This window comes from Notothenia coriiceps, unplaced genomic scaffold (assembly GCF_000735185.1).
Source record: "Notothenia coriiceps isolate Sejong01 unplaced genomic scaffold, NC01 NC01_scaffold00026421, whole genome shotgun sequence".
In the NCBI taxonomy this organism is placed as follows: Eukaryota; Metazoa; Chordata; class Actinopteri; order Perciformes; family Nototheniidae; genus Notothenia; species Notothenia coriiceps.
In genome coordinates, this window is record NW_011359122.1 from 1,005,180 (window position 1) to 1,028,008 (window position 22,829).

Consider the following 22,829-nt stretch of genomic DNA (forward strand, 5'->3'; position numbering starts at 1 on the left):
CAATGTACCTCAAATCCAGTTTGCTTTACTTTCTCTAATAAGCCAATAAAAATCACCTGGCTTAAAAACAACTTTCAAAAGTAAAACTTGGCATTGTTTCTTTTAAACTCAAGGATACTTTTAGTTTGGGGAGAGCACTATACAAACAATTTTAATATATTACAGTAATTGTTTATATTTACTTAGCATTGTTCAGCAATGGCTAAGTGTGCTGTTCAAGTTGTTCCCCAAAGGAATTTGGTGAATAATGACTGGCCCTTTTGAACTCAAAACTGCTTCTTCTTTCAAGACAATGATAATGCACAAACTTCTTTTCTACACACCTTATATCTGGCTTACATGTTTCCTCAGAGGGTAACCATTCTCCAGATGTGCAAGTAATGTTACAGCGACCTTTGAGTTCATTTCCTCTCGGCAAAGGAAACGCAGTGCAAAACAAAATCTAATCCAAATAAACTTAATTAAAACATCCAACAAAACAAAACAAGAAATGCAAACAAAAATCAAGAGGGAGAAATTAATCAGAGACTGGGTTTTCTTGAACTGACTTCAGAAAAATTAGATGAGGAAATGAACAATAGGCAAGGAAAAGGGATGGTAGAAAGGAGGTGGGTGGTGGGGACGTGAGGAGTGAATGTGAGTGGATGTGGCTTCTCCTCCTGATTTGCAGGTTCTAATCTGGCAGTTGCATCAGAGTGGGGAAAGCGTGGGCTATGACTGTAGTGGCGTCGCGGCTGGACACTGCTGACAGACAGGCCAAAATATGGCTTTCTTCTGCCGCTGATTAAAGAAGTGCAACAAAAGGGTGGAAGGACACAGAGGACAGACGCCTTCACCATCACACCCACCACAGCAGATCAAAAGTAGTGTAGTTAAATTAAATGAAATGTAGCGGCATTAGCAGTGAAATTCATCTCGATCCAAAAAGGACACAAAGCAGTTAAAAACACAAGACGGTTTTTATTGCCTTTTGCTCTTAAAACAATGTCCATCAATCGGAAACATTAAGGTAAACAAAACTATTTTTTGTAATCTTTGAGAACAACTCTAAAGAATTTATTTTGTCTCAACCGTATCACATTGAAATTGTTTTAATGACTGTTAAAAAGAGTTAACATGTGAAGTATAGATCCCAAAATGCCCATAAATAATAAAAAACAAAAAGAAAATTCCCGAAGAAAAGTGAAATAATTAAACCTTAGAGTGCTCCATATTTATTATACATAATACCTGACCAGAGAGAGACTACCCGTACACAGAGGCTGGTGTTGGGTTTAAGAGACACTGTCCTCTGCTGGTCAAACCAACAGCTAATAACCTGCTGATACAGCAGCAATGGCAAACGGTGACACAGGGTCACCAACACATTTAAGAGGATGAAATACAGCTGATAAACATAAAAGCATTTAGGTAAGAATAAAAACACTGGAAATGCTTGCATTGGTGGTGGTCACATTCACTTTTCAAAAATATTCTAGAAACTATTCTGAGCTTTCTCAAAGAGGAACGAGATGAACAAATACTTCACAAAAAATAAAAATAAAAGCACTAAGAAGACTTAAAAATTACTTTTGGTAAAGTTAAATGTTGTGCGTTTACCTTTGAAATATTGCACTTCTCCCCATAGATTCTTTATTCACAGTTTGATTGGTCAAAAGGCAGAAGTTCCTCCTAGTGAGTGTCACTTGACATTCAAAAGTCTTGCATAAGACAAAGTGTAAAGCTTTCTTTTTAATGTACCTTTGTCAATGTATGAGTAACCCTCAGACTCAGTAAATGTACTGTCATCTACTAAAGTATAAAAACCCTGATTAATAATCACTGCAGCAAATGCTTAGTTTTGCTCGTAAACTGGGTTTATAAAAATAGCTCCAACACTAATATCATAACTCCACTCACATATTCCCTGTGTAACCTAAAGATCCATAGATAGACAAGGTACGTTGTGTCCTATTTGTTCCCAATAAGCCTTTCCTCTCATTTACTAACATAACACCGGTGCAGACTGGACAACCAAACACAAGGAAGTAAGATTCCCAATCTTAAAATAGTGGTACAACCAGAGAGGGAAAAGCGTGGGGAAGCCACAGAGAAAGAGAGAGCGCTCAAGTGACCTGGAGCAGGAAGAGGAAATTAAGTCATAGTTACAATGTAATATTTCAAAATAACTCTGCTGACTTTCACATGTGTCAACTAAACCACCACTATCAACTGGATCCTCTTTTTATGAAGCACCAGGCTTTGTGAGGGGGACTGCACATTTATTGTCCACTATGGCAAGACTGCCGGTATGGCTTAAATCCCTTTTCCCTAGTCTTAGTCTTAACCATGACTCAGCTAACCGCAAAAAAAGAACTGCACAATATCAGACCCTGATGTATTGGTCAACAAACACAGCAGAGCTCCCACTGGACACGGAGACTTGTCACCTTCTTGGGTTTCTTCACACTGGGCGCCCTGTCCCGTGTACCAACTGGCAAACCGACTGAACTGCAAATGCCTTTAATCCAATAGTTGCACATTTTAAGTGGGTGAGTTCAGGAAAGGCAGTAGTGAAGAGGAAAAGTCACTGGATTTTAGACAGTCCACTGGCCAGGAGGAGCCTGAAGGGTACGGTCGAGCGTGACACAGTTAAAGGCAATCTGTGGAGACCTGAAAAAAAAAATGAAGGGCTTTAACATCACGCACACAGTGGAGCACTTTACTTGCAAAGCTAAGAAAAATACTGATTTAGGTTGAATTGGAGTCTATTAATCACAGAACAAAAGTAGGTTGGGAGGCAATGGGAAAGTGCAGGAGAGCTGCCATGGTGCAGAGATGCTATCTATACTGTGAGGAAGGGGAATGTGTGCATGTGTGTGTGTGTTTGGCGTGTCCAAGCTCCAAGCACTTGTTTGTGTTGGGTGGAGGTAGTGGGTGTGTGTGCTGCGAGGGGTCCAGGGCGGTGTGCCTAAAGGTCCCCAAGGAGACCTGACTCTCCTCTTGTCCCCTTACACTTTCCTGAAAGAATTGTATTCTTTCTATCTGAGGAAGAGAGACCAGCCCATCGGGAAATGGGGCCAAAGGTGGGAAAACGTATGATACGAGTGCAATGAATTTCAGTAACACAATGTCACACAGAGAAATATATGCATATAGAGCACTTTGATTTGCTTGAAAGAATAAAATAAAACTTAGACTGACCAAAGGCACGGATGAGCTCTCGCTGCACGGCCCAGGTTACGGTGTTGATCAGGGAGGCCGAGGTGAGTCCAGCAAACAGCATGTTGTACATGAAGACAATGTAGAAGTTCCCGAGCCAGTTATACCGACCAAAGTCTCCCAGTAAATCGAATCGGGTGATCCCTGATGGAAGATAAGCAAAATAAAATGTTCTGCTTGATTAAACTGCTTAGCCCTCAGCTAAAGTTCTCATGGCATACAGATGCCCTCTTGTGGGCATTACTAAAACTACGAGTAAAATGTTGAATCAGCAAGCTCTGTTGCCATGTTTTATATATAGAAAAAAATACATATTACATTTAAGCCAATTCATCGAAAAGCTTAATTTTAAAATCCAAATAGTAAATCAAACTATTTGGATTTTAAAATTAAGCTTTTTGATGAATTGGCTTAAATGTAATATGTATTTTTGTTTCAATTGTAAAGCACTTAGTAAATGCGGTTGGAAAGGGGTTTAAAGTTATTATAATTTTTATTGTCAAAGGATATTCCTTTTAAATTAAATAAATCTAAACGAAAAAGGACATTTTTCCACAGATTAAATACTGCTTTTTAGGTTTTCAACGACCTCCTTTGAACTGTCTCACAATTTGTTTTACTTTAGTTTTGTGCATTGCCTTGTGGAACAATAACAAAACGGCACTCAAGTATCAAAAATGTTTTTTTATGCATCCTGAATATTTTGTAAACTTCAATATTCCACTGTAAAGACACCACATACTCAAAACCGTCTAGAAATCAGTATGATATATAGAACTGTGACCTGTCTGTAGTCTTATATAGACACATTTCCTTACCAAGAGTGCGTGAAAAGACTGGCAGTGCTGAGCTCAGGATAAGAAGTGAAACGCAGTTTCCGATTATCTAAAGAAAAAAACAGGAATGTTGAAGTTACTATGAGGAATAAACACATCACTCGTATACCTCACTATGCGATAAAATGCATGCAAAGGTTAGCTTTCATTTACCTGTGTGAGGTTGGTGTCCTGTGCACGAGGCATGAGGCTAGTGAAAAGAGGGGAGCTGTAGAAGCCCACCACTGAGGACACCATCAGGTAGCTGACATTCATTTTAAGAAAAACACTGGAAAGAAGACTACAGAGATAGAAATATCCAAGCACATTTTGAATGCTTATTAAATGTATGGATGGAACATCATGAGTAAACATAACTCGCATGTCAAATATTAATGGTAGTCTGTAAATGGCTGAGTCAGAGCCAAAGGGGACATATAAATAATAAAAGGATACAGAATGAGGACTACTTGAACTGCAGCGCCCAGCGCGCCGAACATGGAGAAGGAGGCCATCCCCAGGTGAGGGTCCTAAAAGACAGAAAGATAAACAACCATCAGTGTACACAAATGACTCAGTGTAGCTCACCAAGCATCTTCACAGGCTGTTTCTGAATAAATCCTCACCTCCATTCCTCTGGGCATAGCAGTCTCATCCAGGAGCAACTCCAGCACATTGAAACAGACCATCAGTACGCACATCACCTGAAAAGACACAAACAGTAATTATACAATCATTAAAAACAACCATCTTTGTGAAAAACAGAGTTAAAACAGGCAGTAAGAATACATAAAGAAATGGTAGGGTACCGTCAATGCGAGCAGCATAAGCATGGCCAGTGGATATCCCAGGTTTCGCTGCCATGGGGACGCTTTCCTACGCATTTCTGTGAGGTAAGCCAAAATAATAAAATAGAAAGAACCAACAATAAAATTAGTGTAAAGCAACATATTGCTTTACAATGTAAATCAGTGAGATAAGCCTATCAGAGAGCAGCTTGGTTGAACAGTCTTACCCAGGGCAATGCGCTTGCTCCGAACTGTCTGATGATCTTTTTTCATTGCCTCCAAGTTCAGCTTGACCCAGCATGACGCCGATCCGCCGTCTTCAACCGGACACAACATCACATAATAAAAACGAACAGTCAATCACTCCGCTTTAAATGTGAAGAAAAAGGCAAATGTTTATGGTGACACACTCACAGTTCAGTTTCCTGGAGAGCGAGTCTTCCTCGAATGTTGTACAGTTCAACGTTTCTTCTACATCTTCCAACAGCTAAGGGATATAAGAGACATCAATCGCTATGGAAACTACAGTTTACAGCCACAAGATGACTGTTAATATAAAGACTACTCTATGCAAAGTGGGAAGTGTAGTAACTGTGACTCACCCGCGGTTTGACCAACAGGCTGCCAGTGACACTGAACATTCGGGACAACCCAAAGGGAGTGCACACTGAGGAGGGAAGCACACAGATGGTGATGTGAAAGTGTCATATGTCATAGCCTTTAGCTGCTCAAGTCATTGTGATTAAGACATACTTACACAAGAGCAGCAACACTCCAAACAGAGAGATGCCAGAGTATAGGTAGGGAAGGTAATACTCCCACAGGTCTGACATTTAGAAAAGGAGAGCAGCTTTATTAAACTGTAAAACCCATTGTTACACAGGGTTCTTCAGGTATAATGCGTGTGACTCACCGTAGAGGCTCTTCCTGGCGATGTTGTCGTGGAGGAGGGCCGATGCCACCCACACAATGCCCAGCACGAGCAGAGCCAGCAGCAACAGCAGCACAACGGCCTCATACACTCGTGCCATAACACCCTACACAAACAAAACACATACTCTGTGATGTGCAACAGAACAATAATAGCCAACTTTTCTTTTTTTTTGATAACTGTATATTCATCTTATGTTATGCGTAAAGGCAATCAAATCTGTTTTCAGCCTCTCAAATATAGAGATTTACTGATTTCCGTGTTATAGGTTATTTTAAACTGAATACACAAGACTTCACCTTGGATTTTCCTGAGATTTTATACAATAAACTATATCAAATAAACAACAAAATAATCCACATAGTAATCAATAATGATAAAATATGTCAAGTTGAATTTTCTGTTAAGTCTTTATTATATGGTTCTGGAGTCTAGAGGTGCAATTGATGATTAAATGCTGAAGGCAGTACCTTTCTGGACCCTGCAAATCCCTCAGACTCGGTGAAGAAGTAGGCAAAAGGCATGAGGAACACCAGCGACAAATTGGAGAAAAGGAAAACTAGGTTCCACAATCCTGATGGAGAGAAAGAGAGATGTTGTGTCAGTTTTCCGTGCACACATTCTTTAATCATAAAAGGGCTGTGACATGGCATTTCAGCAGTACCACTGCCAACCACTGTGAGGTATAGTCCTACCAAAAAGAATAAAATATCAAAACATTTGTGAAAATATTTACATTCAATTGTTTCTCATATGAATCAACACTACAGGCCTCTTTAAGTTTGTGTGCGTCAGGATCAGTTGAAAGTAAAACAGTAATTATACGGAGTCAAAGGGCTCGGCAGAGGTCAACATGAGCAGTTGTGAAACAGTTTGAACATGCACTGCTCTGCCCACAGCAAGGTCACAGACACTCAGTCCATAATAATTATCTGTTTGGACACAGGCCTGCACAGTGTATTGATTTGGAGGTTATTATTAGTGATCCTTAAAGGGGAACACCACTTAAATTATAATGTGTTTTGTCCATGGCCTAGGAAAGTTAAATCAATGCCTACTGCTGTTAGACAGTTTTTCATGAATATTAACCCTTAGGTGTTGTTGACTTAGACAAACATTAGGGTGTACCGTGGATGAGAGATCCGTTGAGCCACTGCATGTAGTAGCTCTGTGGGAAGGTGAGCAGCACCTCATTGGACAGAATGGAGATGGGGAGAAGGAGCACAGCACACACTGCGACAGACAGGGTGAACGTGCACAACCACAGCCTGGAAGAAGGAGAAAAACAAGCCATCAGTGAAGTCACAACTGTTTTTGTGTTTAGCCTAACAGCCAAGGTGAAAGGTTGACTGAGATAATACAGCGCCAGCGTGTAGGGACAAAGGGCAGAATGACACCTAAGTGCCCTCATCCCAACCAACACGCCAGGGCAATAAAACTACAGCCCAATTACCTCAGCCCACCAGACGTCACCCTGACTAATGTGCTCAATCATTCACATGGACACAATTATACGAGTGAGTAAAAACAGATTGCTGTTAAGCAGGCAATTATTAAAAAGGGCTTTACTTACGCAATTTTGTTGACGGTGGCATCTTCGACATCATCTGAAAGAGAGTAGAGAAATAAGTTGTATTCAATATATTATATAAGTGTGATTTATTTTAAATTTTTTGAAAAGGTGCCCAATCTATGTTTTAACTAGACACATGATTAAAACTATATGTTGCCACAGATATAGCCAACTTATGTGTTTTTGAGCAGGTGTTAGTAAAAGCTTTTGGGGCAGTGTGTGTAAACTGTATATACATAGATATATAGGGAAAAGGTGTAGTAGCTTCAGTCTCTATGCAGGATAAAAAGGGTCTCCCTGGCCTCAGAGTGGGGAGTTAGTGGGGGCGAGCATGTTAGGAACATTTTGTTCAAGCAAGGCCAACTTTCACTAGTGAAAAGTGCAAAACATATGAGCAGGAAACTGCAAAGAGAGAAGTATTTGTGTGAAAGGGAGCAGTCTCTAAATGTTACTATGTGCCCAGAGCACTGTAAAGTATTACAAAACCTGCTATACATCTCTAAACTTGTGCTCCATAGAAAACATGCAAATGTTGGCACAGTTTTCTAATAATGACAAAAAGCCTGAGGAGCAGAAACCAGTTCTTGGCTCCTTATTTTCCCAAACAAGTCAGTAGAGAGGGATTGCACAATCGGCATTTAGCTGCAGGGTAAAACTGTCCTGCTGTTGTTGATGCAAAGATAACATTTACAACAGTGGGCTAGTACATAGCAGGTCCCCCCCTCAAAAAAAGAAAAGATCTGGTCATATCCCAGGATTTTAACTCAGCCCGGCCTCAGTCGAGCAGAGAGATCTTGCAAAGGATCCAACATCTGCTTCCAATAATGGAATATTATTTGATTTGTTAAGTTTCTGGCAGCCAATTCCCCCTGCAGAACTTTAAATATTTTCTTAGTTTTAATAATCGAGAAATAACTGTAGATACAAATACGCAAGGCATGTTGCATTAATGAAAATGCTTGTCAGTAAAAATGTGTTAATTGGCATTACTGTGATGACCACACAACATAGTTGTTACAACTGTCAAAAATAAAAGAAAGCAGTAAGTGAAAGTAATGTGAGATTAAGCCAGTTTTGGGATGCTGATGGTTGAACACTGAACAGTATGTTAAAAAAAAAGTACTTTGAGATCTTTCTCTCCTCGTAGTAGCAGAGTATGTTGCTATATGAAACACAGTTGTACTTTTGAGTTGTTGTAAAGCCTTCAAACATTAACTCCAAAGTGCAACTGTTTTCCATGTAGCAACATTTTTCAGCGCCCCTCCACCACCCTGATCAGCAGGGATACCCCCTGAAGACACAGTACAGGTTACAAGACACACATTCTTCCCCTCTGGAATGCTCCAGCCAAGGTCCAGAGCCTTGGGTTAAAACGTGCATGCCTGGCATTGTAACTTTCAACGTAAGCTCTGTTAACAATAGCTGTTTTTCAAATATACAAATGTGTATGTATAATACAATAATTCAAAAGTGTGGCGATATCAGGAACGTTGATGAAACTGAGTAAGGTTTGGGAAATAGCAAACATTACTCAGTCGTTGCGTTGCTTTCCTGAGATTCATCTAGCTTTAGACCCTGCTGCTGCTGCTGTAGCCGTAAACTCAGCCACGAACTATAAATAAGAACCGATTGACACAAAATAGAGAAGTGGTGTTTTAACAAAACCTGGGCTTGCTTTGGCAAACGTACTCTGTGGAAGAAATTCCAAAACTCAGATGTAATCACTCTACTTGTCAACACCATCAATTCACCCCCAAGCTATTCTACATAAGCCTTTGAAATAAATCTTCTCACAGAGCAGTCTTTGTGTGGTGCACCTGTTCAAATCCAGGATGAGTCATATTAAAAAACTCACCTGTGATAAACTCTGCAGTCTTCTTGAAGTGGGTAAGTATGAGGTAGGACACTATGTAAAGGCAAGTAAACAGGAGCACACATATCTGTAGAAAGACAGAAAGAAGAGATAAGGTTATTTATTTTACTCGTTTAAACAGCTAATCGCATAAAGGAAATGCAGCAATAAAAACAAAGAGTCATGTTCTGCCCAATACTTCTGATAAGCAACACATATATTCAGGCTCTCTGGTGTAGGATATTCTGATAGTTCTTAAAAGAGGGGGTTGTACACGGCACAAACACTTATAGAATAAGAGGAAAAAGATAAGAGGAGAGGACATGGCAAGGACACGGTCAGCTTCAACAGTTTGTTCTTTCATAGTTTATTCTGTTGCATATAAACAAACAGGCAGAAATATTTTTAATAGATGCAAACAGCCCAAAACATACACCATTTTGCACGGGTCACAAAAGACAGATGGAGGCTGCAGATTACCACTTGCTCCCAACAAAGAGTGAAATGGGTGACAGTGATGAACTCGGGGGGATTAGGAGAAGCAGAAGAAAGTAGGGTTTATACCCGTGACAGATAGACCCCATGCTGCTTGTAAAGATCATCATCTGACATTGCTCCAATTCTGCTAACAATTTAGACTAAACCTACATTCACTCAGTAATCAGTTGTCTGGCAAAGCTTTTAACCTTTCAACCCAAAATACTGAAGTAAACTGCATGCATGACAACACAAAACATGATGGAACAGATACCTTTGGATACAAAATAAATCTTCACATCTTTCAATTTAACTTCAGCTTTGTCCGTTCCATGCACCACGGGTGACAGTATGTAGAACACCTTGTTGTTGCTCAGACACACATTGTATGATTACAAATTAATAATACAATATTTCTAAACCTTGTGTACCTGTTAGGTAAAAAAAAAACATGCCGTCAGAGCAAAACAATTCACAGATGCACCCCAAACTAATCTGGGCACAATGTTCCCCTTACTCGTTTTCAACATTAATAGCAATCTTAACAAGACTTAAATCCTTTTGCCACACTTCGTGCCCCACTAGGCCATAGCACTTATTTTAAACAAAAACAACAAAGTCATTTCATAGATAACTTTTCAGTTCTATCATTACTCCTACTGGTCAAAATGGTCCTTGTCAGCAAAATCTTAATTCTTTACTCTCTTTGCAGCAGGCATTTTGGGAAACCAGTTCTTAGCTAGTCTAACTCAGCTCTATGTTGCAAGCCATGTTAGTAGGTTAGTATGTTAGTTGTGTAAGAGAGTGCAAGTTACAATTATGTGAAACAAGGATTTAAAGTATTTTCAAAAAGTAAAATAAACCAATGGCATGTAGTGTAGCCTGCTACCTATAAGTATTACTATTAGTTGTCAAAGAACAGCTGAGGCTGGACTGTTTTCCTACATATTTTATCCATTCAATAGTTGAGAAGCAGTTCACAAAAGTGTTGGACTGACAGTTGAATGAAGTGATGTTGCCAGATCAGAAATTATTTCCACATGGCAACTTAGAAGTCAGTAAGGGTAGCAGTAGTAGAAGTTTGCCCTTGAGGTCAGAACAGCAAAAGCAAACAAAGAGAGTGTCTCTGTAGGAAGACAGAAATGTGATGACATACTTACAGGTGTAACACGCTTAATGCTTAAATGGAAGACTTCATGGAAGAACAAAAAGCCTACAGATTTATTAGCATCGGGTTTCCATTAAAGTGATGTTGCAATGGAATAGTTCAATACATGTACTGTGAACAATAAAAATACCCTCAACGGTATAGAGGGCCTCGCAATACTATTCATGGTGAGACAGTGTGCATTTAAATTATGTTTCCACGCTCATTATAAATTGGATCCATGGGACATATGGACATGTTACAATAACAATGGAGTTGGGGTGCGGGCTTACACCCCTCCTCCTGTTTGGCTCAAGGAATTGCAAGAGTTTGACCCACTTTACAATGTAAACAAAGACTTGTTGAATAAACTATCTTATGTAAAACCAACATAAAATCTGTTGAGAAACAGTGTAAGTGGGCTGGATCGTCAGAAATATACCAGCTGTATCACACAAACAACAACGGCTGTAAAACTAACCAGCTCAGTCTGCAACATGATGCAGACTAGTTTGGTATGTTAAAAAACAAAGGGAAAAGCAAAGGATGGGTTTGGGGTGAGAAATATGTGGATGAGTAGAAAAACACCCCTTCAGTCCACAAATATGGGGACACGTGTGCGCTGACAGGCAATGTTGAGAGCTGGGTGAACCTAGCAGGCCATAGAGTTTAAAAAGAGTCCAGCATCCAGATGGATATCTTTTAAAATTCACAGACTGAACTAAACATCTTTGTGCTGATTCAAGCAAAACACAATAAAGCTCAAATGATTTCACATCTTGCATAACCTCATATTTCCTGTTATAACTCAAAGGAATAGGAGGTTGGCAGTGTCACAGCACACCCTTGCTAAGTGTCGAGTGGAGTCCCTGAGAATTTATTATTTCAGGGGCGCCCAGCTAAACACGTTCAGGCAAAGTATGACGATCTTTGTTTATAACTAAGAGGATAGATTAGGCAAGTCCTACTCAAGATTTATTCAAGAGCCAGAAATAACTTCAAATCATGCACAGGCAAAGCCATCCTAATCCAAAAGAAGGTGGTTGGCAGCTGTAGTTTGTTGGGATCATTTTACTGAACCACATCATGCAATATGTGATAGATTAGTGATTTTGATTTTGTTATTGAGAACAGAAAAAGTATAACAACAGTGAAAGTGTGCTTAGATTTTTCCCACAAGCACAGCCATAATACATCAGATAACATGGTACTCAACCATCTTTCATGAGTGTGATGTGACTCGATATCTTAAGGTATTCTGATGCTGGGCGTTCCATGGATACGTATTGTTACTTTATATTCTGCTGATAACTAATCCTTCTTAATCCCTCGCGGCTCAGGCGTTGGCTATGGGAGTGTTCTCCTGGCTCTAATGTGAACACCATCTTACCATGACGATGTATCTAGACAAATGTACACCTGTTAACTTGCTAGATGCTCTGATCCAAGATGATAAACAATGGTGCTTGAACAATGTTAGCTAGTGAATAAAGACGTTTGGCCTTAATCCAATTTTCCCAGCATTTGGGGCCACATTTGGTCAATGTATTCATTTTAAACAGGGGCAGCTGACAGGGCGCACTGGGAGGAGATGGTAGCTGTTGGTCAGCCAGGGGATTAAGAAGGATGTGTGGACTAATAGCATTAGGGGAAAGGGACAATGACAAAACAAGGGCATAAGACTACCCATGAGTACTTTATATGCTGCTTGTGTAAAGTTGATTACACACAAATGAAAATCTCTCTGCTACTCCGAGTACTATTTGACGTAGGATTGTCTAGACTAGAGCATGTGTCAAACTCAAGGCCCGGGTGCCAAATCATTACTATTATTATTAAAATGTATTTCGGCCCGCAGGATAATTTTTTAATTACTATTAGATATGGCCCGCCGGTATATTGCACGCACACCTTCACTCAATCCTGAGGATTTGCTCAGCTCAGAGCCTGAGCCCAAACGTTGATGAACTTGCACCCAAGATGAGATGCCAAGTATCTGAACTAGCATCACAGAGCAGCACACTGAGTTTAATGGATGTTTCCTTCTGCACTTTTTGACTGCTTGTGACAACAGGGCATGTTTAGTTTTTTCTTTGAGGGGAATTGTTTTTTTTAAGCTGTTGTTGGCCTGTGGAAAAATGTAATCATAAGAAATGACACCGGAAAAGCTGCAGATAGAGCCATAAGAAATTAAAGCAACTGATTATTTAATGTTGTTTTTATAGGCAATAATTTAAGCTTTGTTAGTCCCAATAAGTTCATTTCAATAAGTTTTGCAATAAACATTGAACTAGTCCGGCCCTCGACTTGTACCGATTTTTTAAATTTTGGCCCACTGTGTATTTGAGTTTGACACCCCTGGTCTAGAGGATGTAATCAGTTCTGCCTGTGATACCGCATGTTGGCAGATTCAGTAATACCTTGAAAATAAAAATCCAGGAAGGCAGAAAGCTAACCAAATCACAGGTGTTAAGCACTTACTATGGCCAAGTACCATAACCTCCTAACCAATACAATACCAGAACCCTGAAATGGGGACACCTAAACACAATATGAAATGATTGATGTTAATAGATCTGTGGTTTTGCTGCTAAGGAGAGGCTTGCTCTGCAAAAGGCCTTTTGGCTCCACTAGTTATTTTATTCTACCTTAGTCTTCGCTTTTATAATGACTCAACCTCCTTATCGGATCATTCATTTTCATTTACATCGTACATCGTTCACCCATTATGTACACCCGTTTGCTGGCCTAATCTACACAGAGGGACAATTTGTGTACATCATTTCTTGTAGAAGGCCGTCTTGTACAATTTGAGCTTTTAATTATACATTTACAAGGGCAAATTGATAACATGTTTAACATTGTACCGTATGCAACACTGTCAGCAATATCACCAGTCTGTGAAAATACATTGCAATCGGATTGTACTTTTTTAAGGGTTAAAGGTCACAATCCATGTGCCTTGCTGTAACTGTAGTGATCTTTCTTGCAAGTCTGAAGTTCAATAGGCGTTGCACAAACCAGTCAGTCTGTCAGTGTCAAACACAGCAGAGTTAAGAGTAAGATGCATCATTAACAGTATAGTCGAACTGAAAAATGTGAAGTAGGCTGATCCAAACCATGGACATAAGAAAATGGAGATTTGAAAAGAGGTCTGGGACTTCAGAAAAACAAAGGAAGAGCACCATCTATGCTGAGTAAGCTCCTTGATGTTCCTGTGTCACACAATAATGACCAGCTGCCTGCGTGCTTTTATGAACGTTTACAGAAGTTTTGCCAGAAAATTAACATCAGAGTACCTAAAAGTCACGACAAACTTATACTTGTATACTGTTGCACAACGCTGAAAAGGGACACTGTCAACTTAAACTGGAGCGTTGAGCAGTGATACACACTCTAATTAAACGACGTGGCTTTCCTGCCCTGATTATGCAGCTGTTTGCATTGTGAGAGCAGAGGAGACCCCTCATATGCATAATAACTGACGTTTACATTAGCACAGCGGTAACGTTACTTACTATGGTTTCCCGGACACGGTTGTGGAAAAGTTGCTCCCTAACCGACACGTCTTCCGTTTCCATTCTCCGAAACCATTACAGTGTCCTCAGGCTGAGAAGCGCTGGAGGAGAGGATGTGTTAACAAAATTAAAACACGGGGCATCTTGTGAGTAATGCCATGGATGTGTGGCTGTGGAGCCCGGCTGCATTTAAACTGCTGAGTTAGCCCGTGAGCTGCTAGCTTCAGTCACTCGCTGATAAAAGACAAGCAGGGAGGGGTCGTGAAGGGGCGGGGCCAAGCTGAGGGGGGGGAGGGGGGTAGCAGACATGTGTGCAGTTAGATACAGTAGGTACTCGATTGATCCCAAATTGGGAACTTATTTAATTAAAATAATTAAAAGGTGGTAAAATAATAAAATAAAAGTGAAAATAATAAACAGCAAGTAAACACTGTTGCCCATAAAGTTTTAATAATTTGGTTTTCAGACACATTCCTATTTGTATTCCTATCTAATTTTCACTGTGATATGTTTGGAAGAGATTGATTAATACAGTTTTGACAAGTTATACACTTTATCTATCAAGAAAAAATCAAATTGTCACAATCATTTCATGAGAAGAGGTAAAACATATTTTATTCTAACTTTATGGGCAACAGTGTATACAGTAGAATATTCTGATATAGGCTTAGTTTGTCGGGGGACATCTTACTTCTTCCTTCTCTCTGTCTATATCTGTGTACTCTCATGTTCCGATTAACCCAGCTTCCCCAAATTTCTTTCTTTTTGGTGTCTATATACGCCGGGATCCGGAGTCATGGATGATCCTGCGGTCCTGTGTCATGGATCGCGAGTCCTGGATCTTCAGTCGTGGCTGTGGTCCTGGATCATAAGTCCTGGATGGATATCCTCGTGGATTCATCTTCCTATTATACACACATGCATTTCCAAACATTTGGACTACCTATGTTGCAAATGTATTATCTTTTCAATTTACACACGGCATCTATTGCACGTCTGTCCGTCCTGGGAGAGGGATCCCTCCTCTGTTGCTCTCCATGAGGTTTCTCCCATTTTTCCCTTTAAACTGTGGGTTTTCTCTGGAAGTTTTTCCTTGTACGATGTGAGGGTCTAAGGACAGAGGGTGTCGTATTGTCATACTGATATTCTGTACAAACTGTGAAGTCCACTGAGACAAATGTAGCATTTGTGATATTGGGCTATATAAATAAACATTGATTGATTGATTGAGTAGAAAGGAATTATTGTAAAATGTTCTAGATAAGTTAGACTGTTCTATAAAAGACCAACATACTACAGCAACAGAAATAGACAGACTTATATATATTACATTAGCAGAAACATATGATAGTATATAGATTACATTTGTGTAAAGTTGCTGTTGTGCAAAATGTTCATGGTTATGTAGAGGGGGAAACTAAAACTATGGAGCAGTGAGTTCTCTAAGGTAAACGTCCGTCATCAGTGTAATTAATACTGTACGTCAGCATCATCGGTATTATCACACTTATTATGGTATTCATAGTTACATAATTGAAATAGCACAGATACGGATTGTATTGGTCACCACTTTGATGTGCACATGTAGGCTACTGTATACTCAGATCTGAGTGACTACACATGTTACAAGTAAAAGTCATTCAAATAGTTACTCAAAGACAACTAGAAAAGTATTTGCATCTATATATAGCTAATGTATCAAACGTAAAAGTAAATGCAGATTGGCCCATTTCAGAATATGAAATGTTTTGATTAAAAGTATTGATGCATTAGAGTGTTATCATAGCTGGTAAAGGTGGAGCATGTTTTAATATCTTTGTTTAATGCAAGGTAGCATGTGAATTTACTCCAGGTTTAACTAAAGCCTTATTTAAGGGTTGATTATGTATCACACCATTGTTCAGTAAGTAACCAAAAGTATTAAATGTAGTGAAGTAAAAGTAACCATTTACCCCTGAATTGTAGTGAATTACAAAGAAGCAAAACATTGAAATACTGAAGTAAAGTACAAGTCTCACAAAATTGTACTTAAGTACAGTACTGAGAGTAAATCTATTTATTAACTTTACACCACTGTATTTAAGGCATTGATAAATGTTAACAACTGTTGAAGTAGGTCTACTTAATAAGTACAGTGAGTGAAGTCTGCATTTGAGATGGATTTATGTTTTGAAGCACTGAGAGGCAAGTGAGAAAACAAAAAAAACTGTTGATCCATTTTCAAAGTCTATATCTCAATCTCAATTGTTTTCAATCCTGAAGAACAGGTGAAAAAAAAGGTTTTGCTTTGCAAGGATAATCTTTCCAAGTTTCTTAAAAAAAAGTTTTTTTCTCCAATGAGGTATAGGGGGAAATGCTGAAGCAGGGGATTGTTTGTTGTTGCAATATTACTTTCGGCCACAAGATGTTCACCATGAGTTTAAATCATAGGTTTTAATTTGAACCTTAACACATATGCATACTGTGTGTCAGCAAGATATGACATGACAGTAATGTTTTTCTTTTGGCTAAAAATTCATTTTATTGTTGTTAATCTTCTGCTGTTGTTACTATTGGGAACATGGGGTAGTGGTGCACACAACAAAAAAATCTTTAAAAATAAATCTGCCCAATGTTTTGCAATGATCATGGAATACACTTTGTTCCACTGTTCTGAGATCATAAACAAAGGAGAACAATTATTTTTGTGTACAGAGTAACTTAAGATACTTTAAATCACTGTCCTTTCTCGTACACGTGTCCTTTTCTTTACCTTATCACGACCTAAATGGACTCTGACCTGAGTTTCAACAGTCACATTAAATCAATGACTAAATCAGCTTACTATCATCTAAAGAACATAATAGCATTAAAAGACTAATGGCACAGCAGGATTTGGAAAAACTTGTCCATGCTTTTATCTTCAGTAGACTGGACTACTGTAATGGTGTCTTTACAGGTCTCACTAAAACATCTATTAGAAAGCTGCAGCTGATTCAGAATGCTGCTGCTCGAGTCCTCACTAAGAAAGTGGATTACATCGCTCCTGTTCTGAAGTCTTTACACTGACTTCCTGTGTGCCAAAGAATAGATTTTAAAATACTGCTGCTGGTTTATAAAGCTTTGAATGGTTTAGGCCCAAAATACATTTCTGATCTCCTGCTAAATTATAAACCATCCAGATCTCTCAGGTCTTCAGGGACTGGTCAGCTTTCTGTCCCCAGAGTCAGAACTAAACATGGTAAAGCAGNGTGTGCCTTGGCAGTCTCAGTCCAGATCTCTCAGGTCTTCAGGGACTGGTCAGCTTTCTGTCCCCAGAGTCAGAACTAAACATGGTGAAGCAGTGTTCAGTTATTATGCACCAAATATCTGAAACAAACTCCCAGAAACCTGCAGGTCCGCTGCAACTCTGACTACTTTTAAATCTAGGCTGAAGACTTTTCTTTTTGCCGCTGCTTTTAATTTAAACAGAGCTGTTCTGCTTCATTGTTGATGAACATTTAGGGCTAGTAACCCCAGGGAATCAGTGTCTGGGGACTTTGTCCTGGCTGTTTTTTTCTGTGTATGCTGCTCGGGACCTATGTGCCATACAAGCGTACACAGATCATGTTCGGAGAAACCTTAAAGAAAGGCATCAGTCAAATGGAACTTCTGTGTGAACTATTCATATCTTAAACTGCACTGTAACTTTGTATTCATGTACTTTTTATTCATATAGTTCACACAGAAGTTCCATTTGACTGATGCCTTTCTTTAAGGTTTCTNTTGTTGTGTGTGTGTGTGTGTGTGTGTAGTGTGTGTGTGTGTGTGTGTGTGTGTGTGTGTGTAGTGTGTGTGTGTGTGTGTGTGTGTGTGTGTGTGTGTGTGTGTGTGTGTGTGTGTGTGTGTGTGTGTGTGTGTGTGTGTGTGTGTGTGTGTGTGTGTGTTTGTGTGTGTGTGCAGAGAAAGAATGAGGGACACAGAACAATTGGGCACTCACATATCTGACACTGGTCCTTATTTGGCCCCCAGCAGTAATCTCCACAAGCTTTGTGGCAGGGGCCTGAGATAGAGGGAAAGAGAGGCATTACGTAAGAAAGAGACCAACTAGAGATTATTTGGGGACGTGTGTAATAGGACTATTCTAACACCGACCTCTCTCTCCATTGAACTGGATTTCAATAGGAGCACTGTTGTCCCTAATGATATCTTGCCAGAAGATCCAGGGGCCATAACTCAGGTATTTGTTGTTGATAATCTGCACTCCTCCCTCCAGAATCTCTGTGAAGAAATGGTGAGACATTATGCTCAAAGAGAGAGCAGACAGGATATGTTAAGCAGACACTTCAGATAACGAACATGTTACACACTCCATGCTTCTGTTTCATCTCTAAACCCTCTTTTACCTGTCAGATTTGCGAGTCCTAGCTGCCGCAGGCCGTTGGAGCCGTCCTTGGGATAGTTAAAGAAGACAGAGAGGGCAAAGCGTCTCTCGTAAAGGCTGTTTCCTCTGATGACCCGAAGTTGGCCAAGAGGAATCTCTTGAAAATGGTTCATGGCAATAAGGACGTAGCCAGTCACCTCTCGGATTGTCTGGAGGGGAAAAAGAAGAGCACACTTAAACACCTTCTACATTTAAATGAGGAGAAAGAAAAAGGCAGAGAGGATTTTTACCTTGAGGTAGGAAAAGTCCCAGTTACTCTCAATCTGAGTGATCTCCAGGTTTCCCATGATGATCTCACAGCCATCATATCGTTCCTTAATCAGATTGTACTGAATCTCCTGAGAACCTGTGGAGCTCAGTCCGTTCTGCGTACCTGAACACACCACTGACATACAAGAGACACACATATTACTCTAAGTTTGACAAAACCAAGGAACACTCAAAGGGTGGTTCAGGGGCAGACTAAGAGAAGTGTATGTATCACTTTTACTTTACGATGTTTAAAGACTCTTTGGATGTTAAGCCTGTTTGCTACATATCCAATTTACTTTATATCACAGCTTATTAAATCTCCAACTATGCCCTTGTATTTTCGCATTTATTTTCCTGTCTGAGTTCCATTCATCTCTGTAATGATTTATCTTATTTAGCAGACAATTAAAGCTTTTTTCATTGTGTGTCATCAAGTGTGTATTTGGTCACAGTTACACGGCCATTGCAACATGATGCACTGCAATAAAATGTGTTGTTTGGACAAAGAATAACATAGACTGTGATGCATTGCTTGATTAAAGCAACATTTAAGAGTTGAGTCTGCTGCTTTGAGTGGTAAAGGAGCTAAAATATACAAAAACACGTGTTTGGTACTTTAAAGATGAACCAATGATGAGTGTTTGAGATTTGGCGTTATTCGGTTTCTGCTGTATTTATGGGCGTGGTGAGTCTAGTCTGATATTGTGTGTGCGCTGCTGTGTTGGCTGGAGAGTTCGATGTGAAGCACAGTAAAACAGGCAGGCTGAATCCCTGGTACGTGAAGCAGGCCTGGGGCTGATGGAGTGGATGGAGGGTCGAGGCAGAGGGGCTTCCTCAGACAAAGTTCCTCATTGTGATAAAGCTATAAATGTGGACTGTGTGTCCCAGTGGCTGAAGAGTGATGCAGTGACAGTGGCTCTGTGTGTGTGCATGTGCGTATTTATGTGTGAGTGTGTCTGCTTTGCTGAGATCATACCCACAGACAATGGGCCGTGTGTGAGTAGGACTTTCTGGCAGAGGGAAGGGAAATATCGTGGACGGAAGGAGACATGCACACCATCTCGTACTCATCAACAAAAACTGTGGCACTGGCCCTTGTGTGCAGAGATAAGACACCTGCTCGTCAACACAAGACACGTTTCCTGTCTTTGTTGAGAATATGCAATGGTGTAAAGCAACACTTAAAACATGTATCACCTCTATGAAATGGTTTGTGTGTGATTTATGGAAAAGTGCAAGTTGACCGATGACTGCATAGCAAAACCCATATCTTTATAGTTATTCATTAATGCATGGGACTGAATATAATAGACACAGCTTATCTAAGATTATTATAATTCAGACTGTTGACACAATTAAAACTCACTTGATGGACTTTCAATTGAAACAATTAGGGTGTTTAACTTTTAGAAGAAAAATAAAATCATCTGAAGATTTCACAAATGAACATGATCAGGGTCCATTGTCCTCAGTAGCTTTTTACAACTGGGGTCATTGCCATGAAGGCTATTTGGTCTCCACTGCTGCCAGTCATCACTAGCAGCATATAAAGTGGTGATATATTGCTGCCTTAAGACTGAGCCTTGATTAGAGCCCATAATAGTAAAAAAGCTCTCGAGCAGGAGAGCACAGTGAGTGCTGTGTGAGGATGGACAAGGGAAAGTAGAGTTGAGGGTTTAGAAAATATAGACCCCTTAACCTCTGATAAATGTAGATTACATCCTCAATTAATGATTTGATCCTTTTCTATTCTAGTCTATTCTCTATCAGTTATCTTTTGTCCTGCCATTCCACAAAATACAGACTATAAAAGAAGCTGTGACCTTTAAAGGCAGCCAAATGCAAAACCAAGTAGCCATTCAAGCAAGACAAACAAAACATCTTTTTTTTTTAAGTGAATGATCAAAACAGGCTTCACACGTGTTCTGATAAGGAATGATAAATCCCCCTACCTTCATGAGTCTGGGATGATGCTGTTTCTAGCCTCCATGATAATGACACACACACAAGTATGACTCCCCACGAGATCATCTTGTCGATGTTGAGCCTATTTAGTTAGATTGTATCACATCACACAGGTTTAGGTAGTCCTCCAGGTAGCCAATGTTGTGTAGGAAAGTGTGGATGTAAACAAAAATAAAATGTTCAGGGCTCCCTCTCTGAAAAAATCCAATATCATTAAATCAAAATAAAGCAGAAATGCAACTCCTTCTTTAAAACGTTTCACAAAACATCAGTAATAAGACCAGATAAATCGCGCCAATTGCAAAACTGAAAACAACGAACAAGTGGCAGTTTATTTTGACGCTCGCCCCCCCTCCCCTAGAGGCACATGTGATTGGCCAGGAGCCCAATATATTGACCAATCAGAGGTTGGTCCGTCGTTTTTTTTACAAGCTAATGCATAAAGTGTTGCATTTAGCATCAAACCGGCTAACATCCTCTTAGATTAAAGCAGAATATGTATAAAGAGATTGTTTTTGTTCCCCTCAACAAATAATGTACCTCACAACGAACACATTAGGAAAATATCAAGCTGAAAAACACTTAAATCCATGCACTTTTACTTACGTCAAAATGACTGCATTTGTGCATACACTAATGATGATATGCAGATTATTATATGGCAAAGAAATGCGTGTGATAAACTTTGTGAACAACGTGGACCCTATATGTCCCTTTATGTGCAGTTATTTTGGTTTCATGTTGTCAGCTGCTGTGTGGAAGCATGTGTGCTGGGGTCTCCCAGTAGCACCCAGTGCAGTGAGTGGCTGCACTGTTTCCCCTGTAAAGAGCACTATTGTCCCCACAGTGCTGTCAACTGGTTAATCACTTCTTTGATGCGTATGGAGCGGCCTGTCACAATGGGCCACATTGTCAGATGGTCAAGTGACTTCTGAACTCTAAACAAGAAAATGCTTAATTTGAGAAAATGGTCTCAAAGCAGACGAGATTCCTGAACATGGAGCAGCAAGTGAAAAGTGGACGACTCAATAATGGATAGATCATCATTAACTGATTCCGACACATGTACTGTTAATCAGATTTTTTATGAGAAACAGATAGAAGAACAGTTACTGTTTGTTAAGAAGTATGGGGAATTTAAAACATATTCAATTGTAATTATTATCTGTTTTCAATGAAAATGTGATTGTATTGTTGATCTCTTGATCCATCTGATATGTTCTTAAAGCCACTATATACAAAAAAATGATGATGATAATGGTTTAAATTAACAGTAATTATCTGTGCATCAGCATGTAATATTAAATGACATTTAAAGCTGTTCTCCACAATCAGTTTCTGTCCAGCAGGGGGAGACAGAGACAGAGGATTCAGAGCTCAGATATCAAATCTGTCTCAGGGCCAGGAGGAGGACTCTGGCCCTGTTTGCACCTACAATGATGGTTTTACATAAATATTCTTTGACCCATTCCAATTCATATTTTATTAAAATCAACTGAGACTCGTCCAGTTGCCTCTGTAATGATGCAACACTTTGCAAAACATTGCTCAGTATGTTGGAAAACATTTTCACAACTTCATTCAATTAAATAACATCTGTGTGATTCTTCCATTCTTGCTCACTTAAAAAGTATAAAGTGAAAATATCAGTGGGAATGAACAGATAAGTGTTCAGGGATTATTTTTCACATTCCCTATTGTCAGGGGCTCAGGGCAAGAAAAGTGGCTTCAATAAAGGCCTCCATGGTTTCTGCAGTCAGGCAGTTTTGCGTCGCCACCATGGTGTCCCCTTCAGTGTCCTCCTCAGTGTCCCCCTCAGTGTCAGCCTTGGTGGCCCTGTCCCTTCCAAGGCGGGCTGTTGGGGGGACTGCTGTGGCCTTTTGCAGAAACCACTCCCTTCAGAGATTG

General features: G+C 39.8%; 2 protein-coding genes across 2 annotated transcripts; both read right to left on the bottom strand.

The window, feature by feature from the left end:
- Nucleotides 1-940: 940 nt before the first annotated feature.
- Nucleotides 941-14,537, bottom strand: lmbr1l (limb development membrane protein 1-like). The gene is made up of 17 exons (XM_010784437.1): nucleotides 14,303-14,537; nucleotides 9,164-9,248; nucleotides 7,309-7,342; nucleotides 6,864-7,003; nucleotides 6,206-6,309; nucleotides 5,718-5,841; nucleotides 5,562-5,630; nucleotides 5,407-5,471; nucleotides 5,219-5,291; nucleotides 5,032-5,121; nucleotides 4,826-4,902; nucleotides 4,643-4,720; nucleotides 4,473-4,546; nucleotides 4,191-4,281; nucleotides 4,020-4,086; nucleotides 3,184-3,345; nucleotides 941-2,652 (listed from the first exon to the last, which is right to left on the bottom strand). Exons 1-17 carry the CDS (start codon nucleotides 14,363-14,365, stop codon nucleotides 2,567-2,569), a joined length of 1,482 nt encoding a protein of 493 aa, XP_010782739.1. The 5' UTR covers nucleotides 14,366-14,537; the 3' UTR covers nucleotides 941-2,566.
- Nucleotides 14,378-21,210, bottom strand: LOC104956940 (receptor tyrosine-protein kinase erbB-4-like). The gene is made up of 6 exons (XM_010784520.1): nucleotides 20,909-21,210; nucleotides 18,935-19,089; nucleotides 18,667-18,853; nucleotides 18,416-18,541; nucleotides 18,261-18,323; nucleotides 14,378-14,403 (listed from the first exon to the last, which is right to left on the bottom strand). Exons 1-6 carry the CDS (start codon nucleotides 20,985-20,987, stop codon nucleotides 14,378-14,380), a joined length of 636 nt encoding a protein of 211 aa, XP_010782822.1. The 5' UTR covers nucleotides 20,988-21,210.
- Between the last annotated feature and the right edge of the window lie 1,619 nt (nucleotides 21,211-22,829).

Bases quoted from the DNA above. Each gene is read 5' to 3' on its own strand.
- LOC104956940 (XM_010784520.1), bottom strand. From the start codon at position 20,987: ATGATCTCGTGGGGAGTCATACTTGTGTGTGTGTCATTATCATGGAGG. The intron at 19,090-20,908 runs GTAGGGGGATTT...CTTGTATGTCAG, and splicing joins ATCATCCCAGACTCATGAAG to TGGTGTGTTCAGGTACGCAG. The intron at 14,404-18,260 runs GTGAGTGCCCAA...CCTCTCCTCCAG, and splicing joins TAAGGACCAGTGTCAGATAT to CGCTTCTCAGCCTGAGGACA.
- lmbr1l (XM_010784437.1), bottom strand. From the start codon at position 14,365: ATGGAAACGGAAGACGTGTCGGTTAGGGAGCAACTTTTCCACAACCGT. The intron at 5,472-5,561 runs GTAAGTATGTCT...TTCCCTCCTCAG, and splicing joins TGGAGTGTTGCTGCTCTTGT to TGTGCACTCCCTTTGGGTTG. The intron at 4,547-4,642 runs GTGAGGATTTAT...TCTGTCTTTTAG, and splicing joins CTATGCCCAGAGGAATGGAG to GACCCTCACCTGGGGATGGC.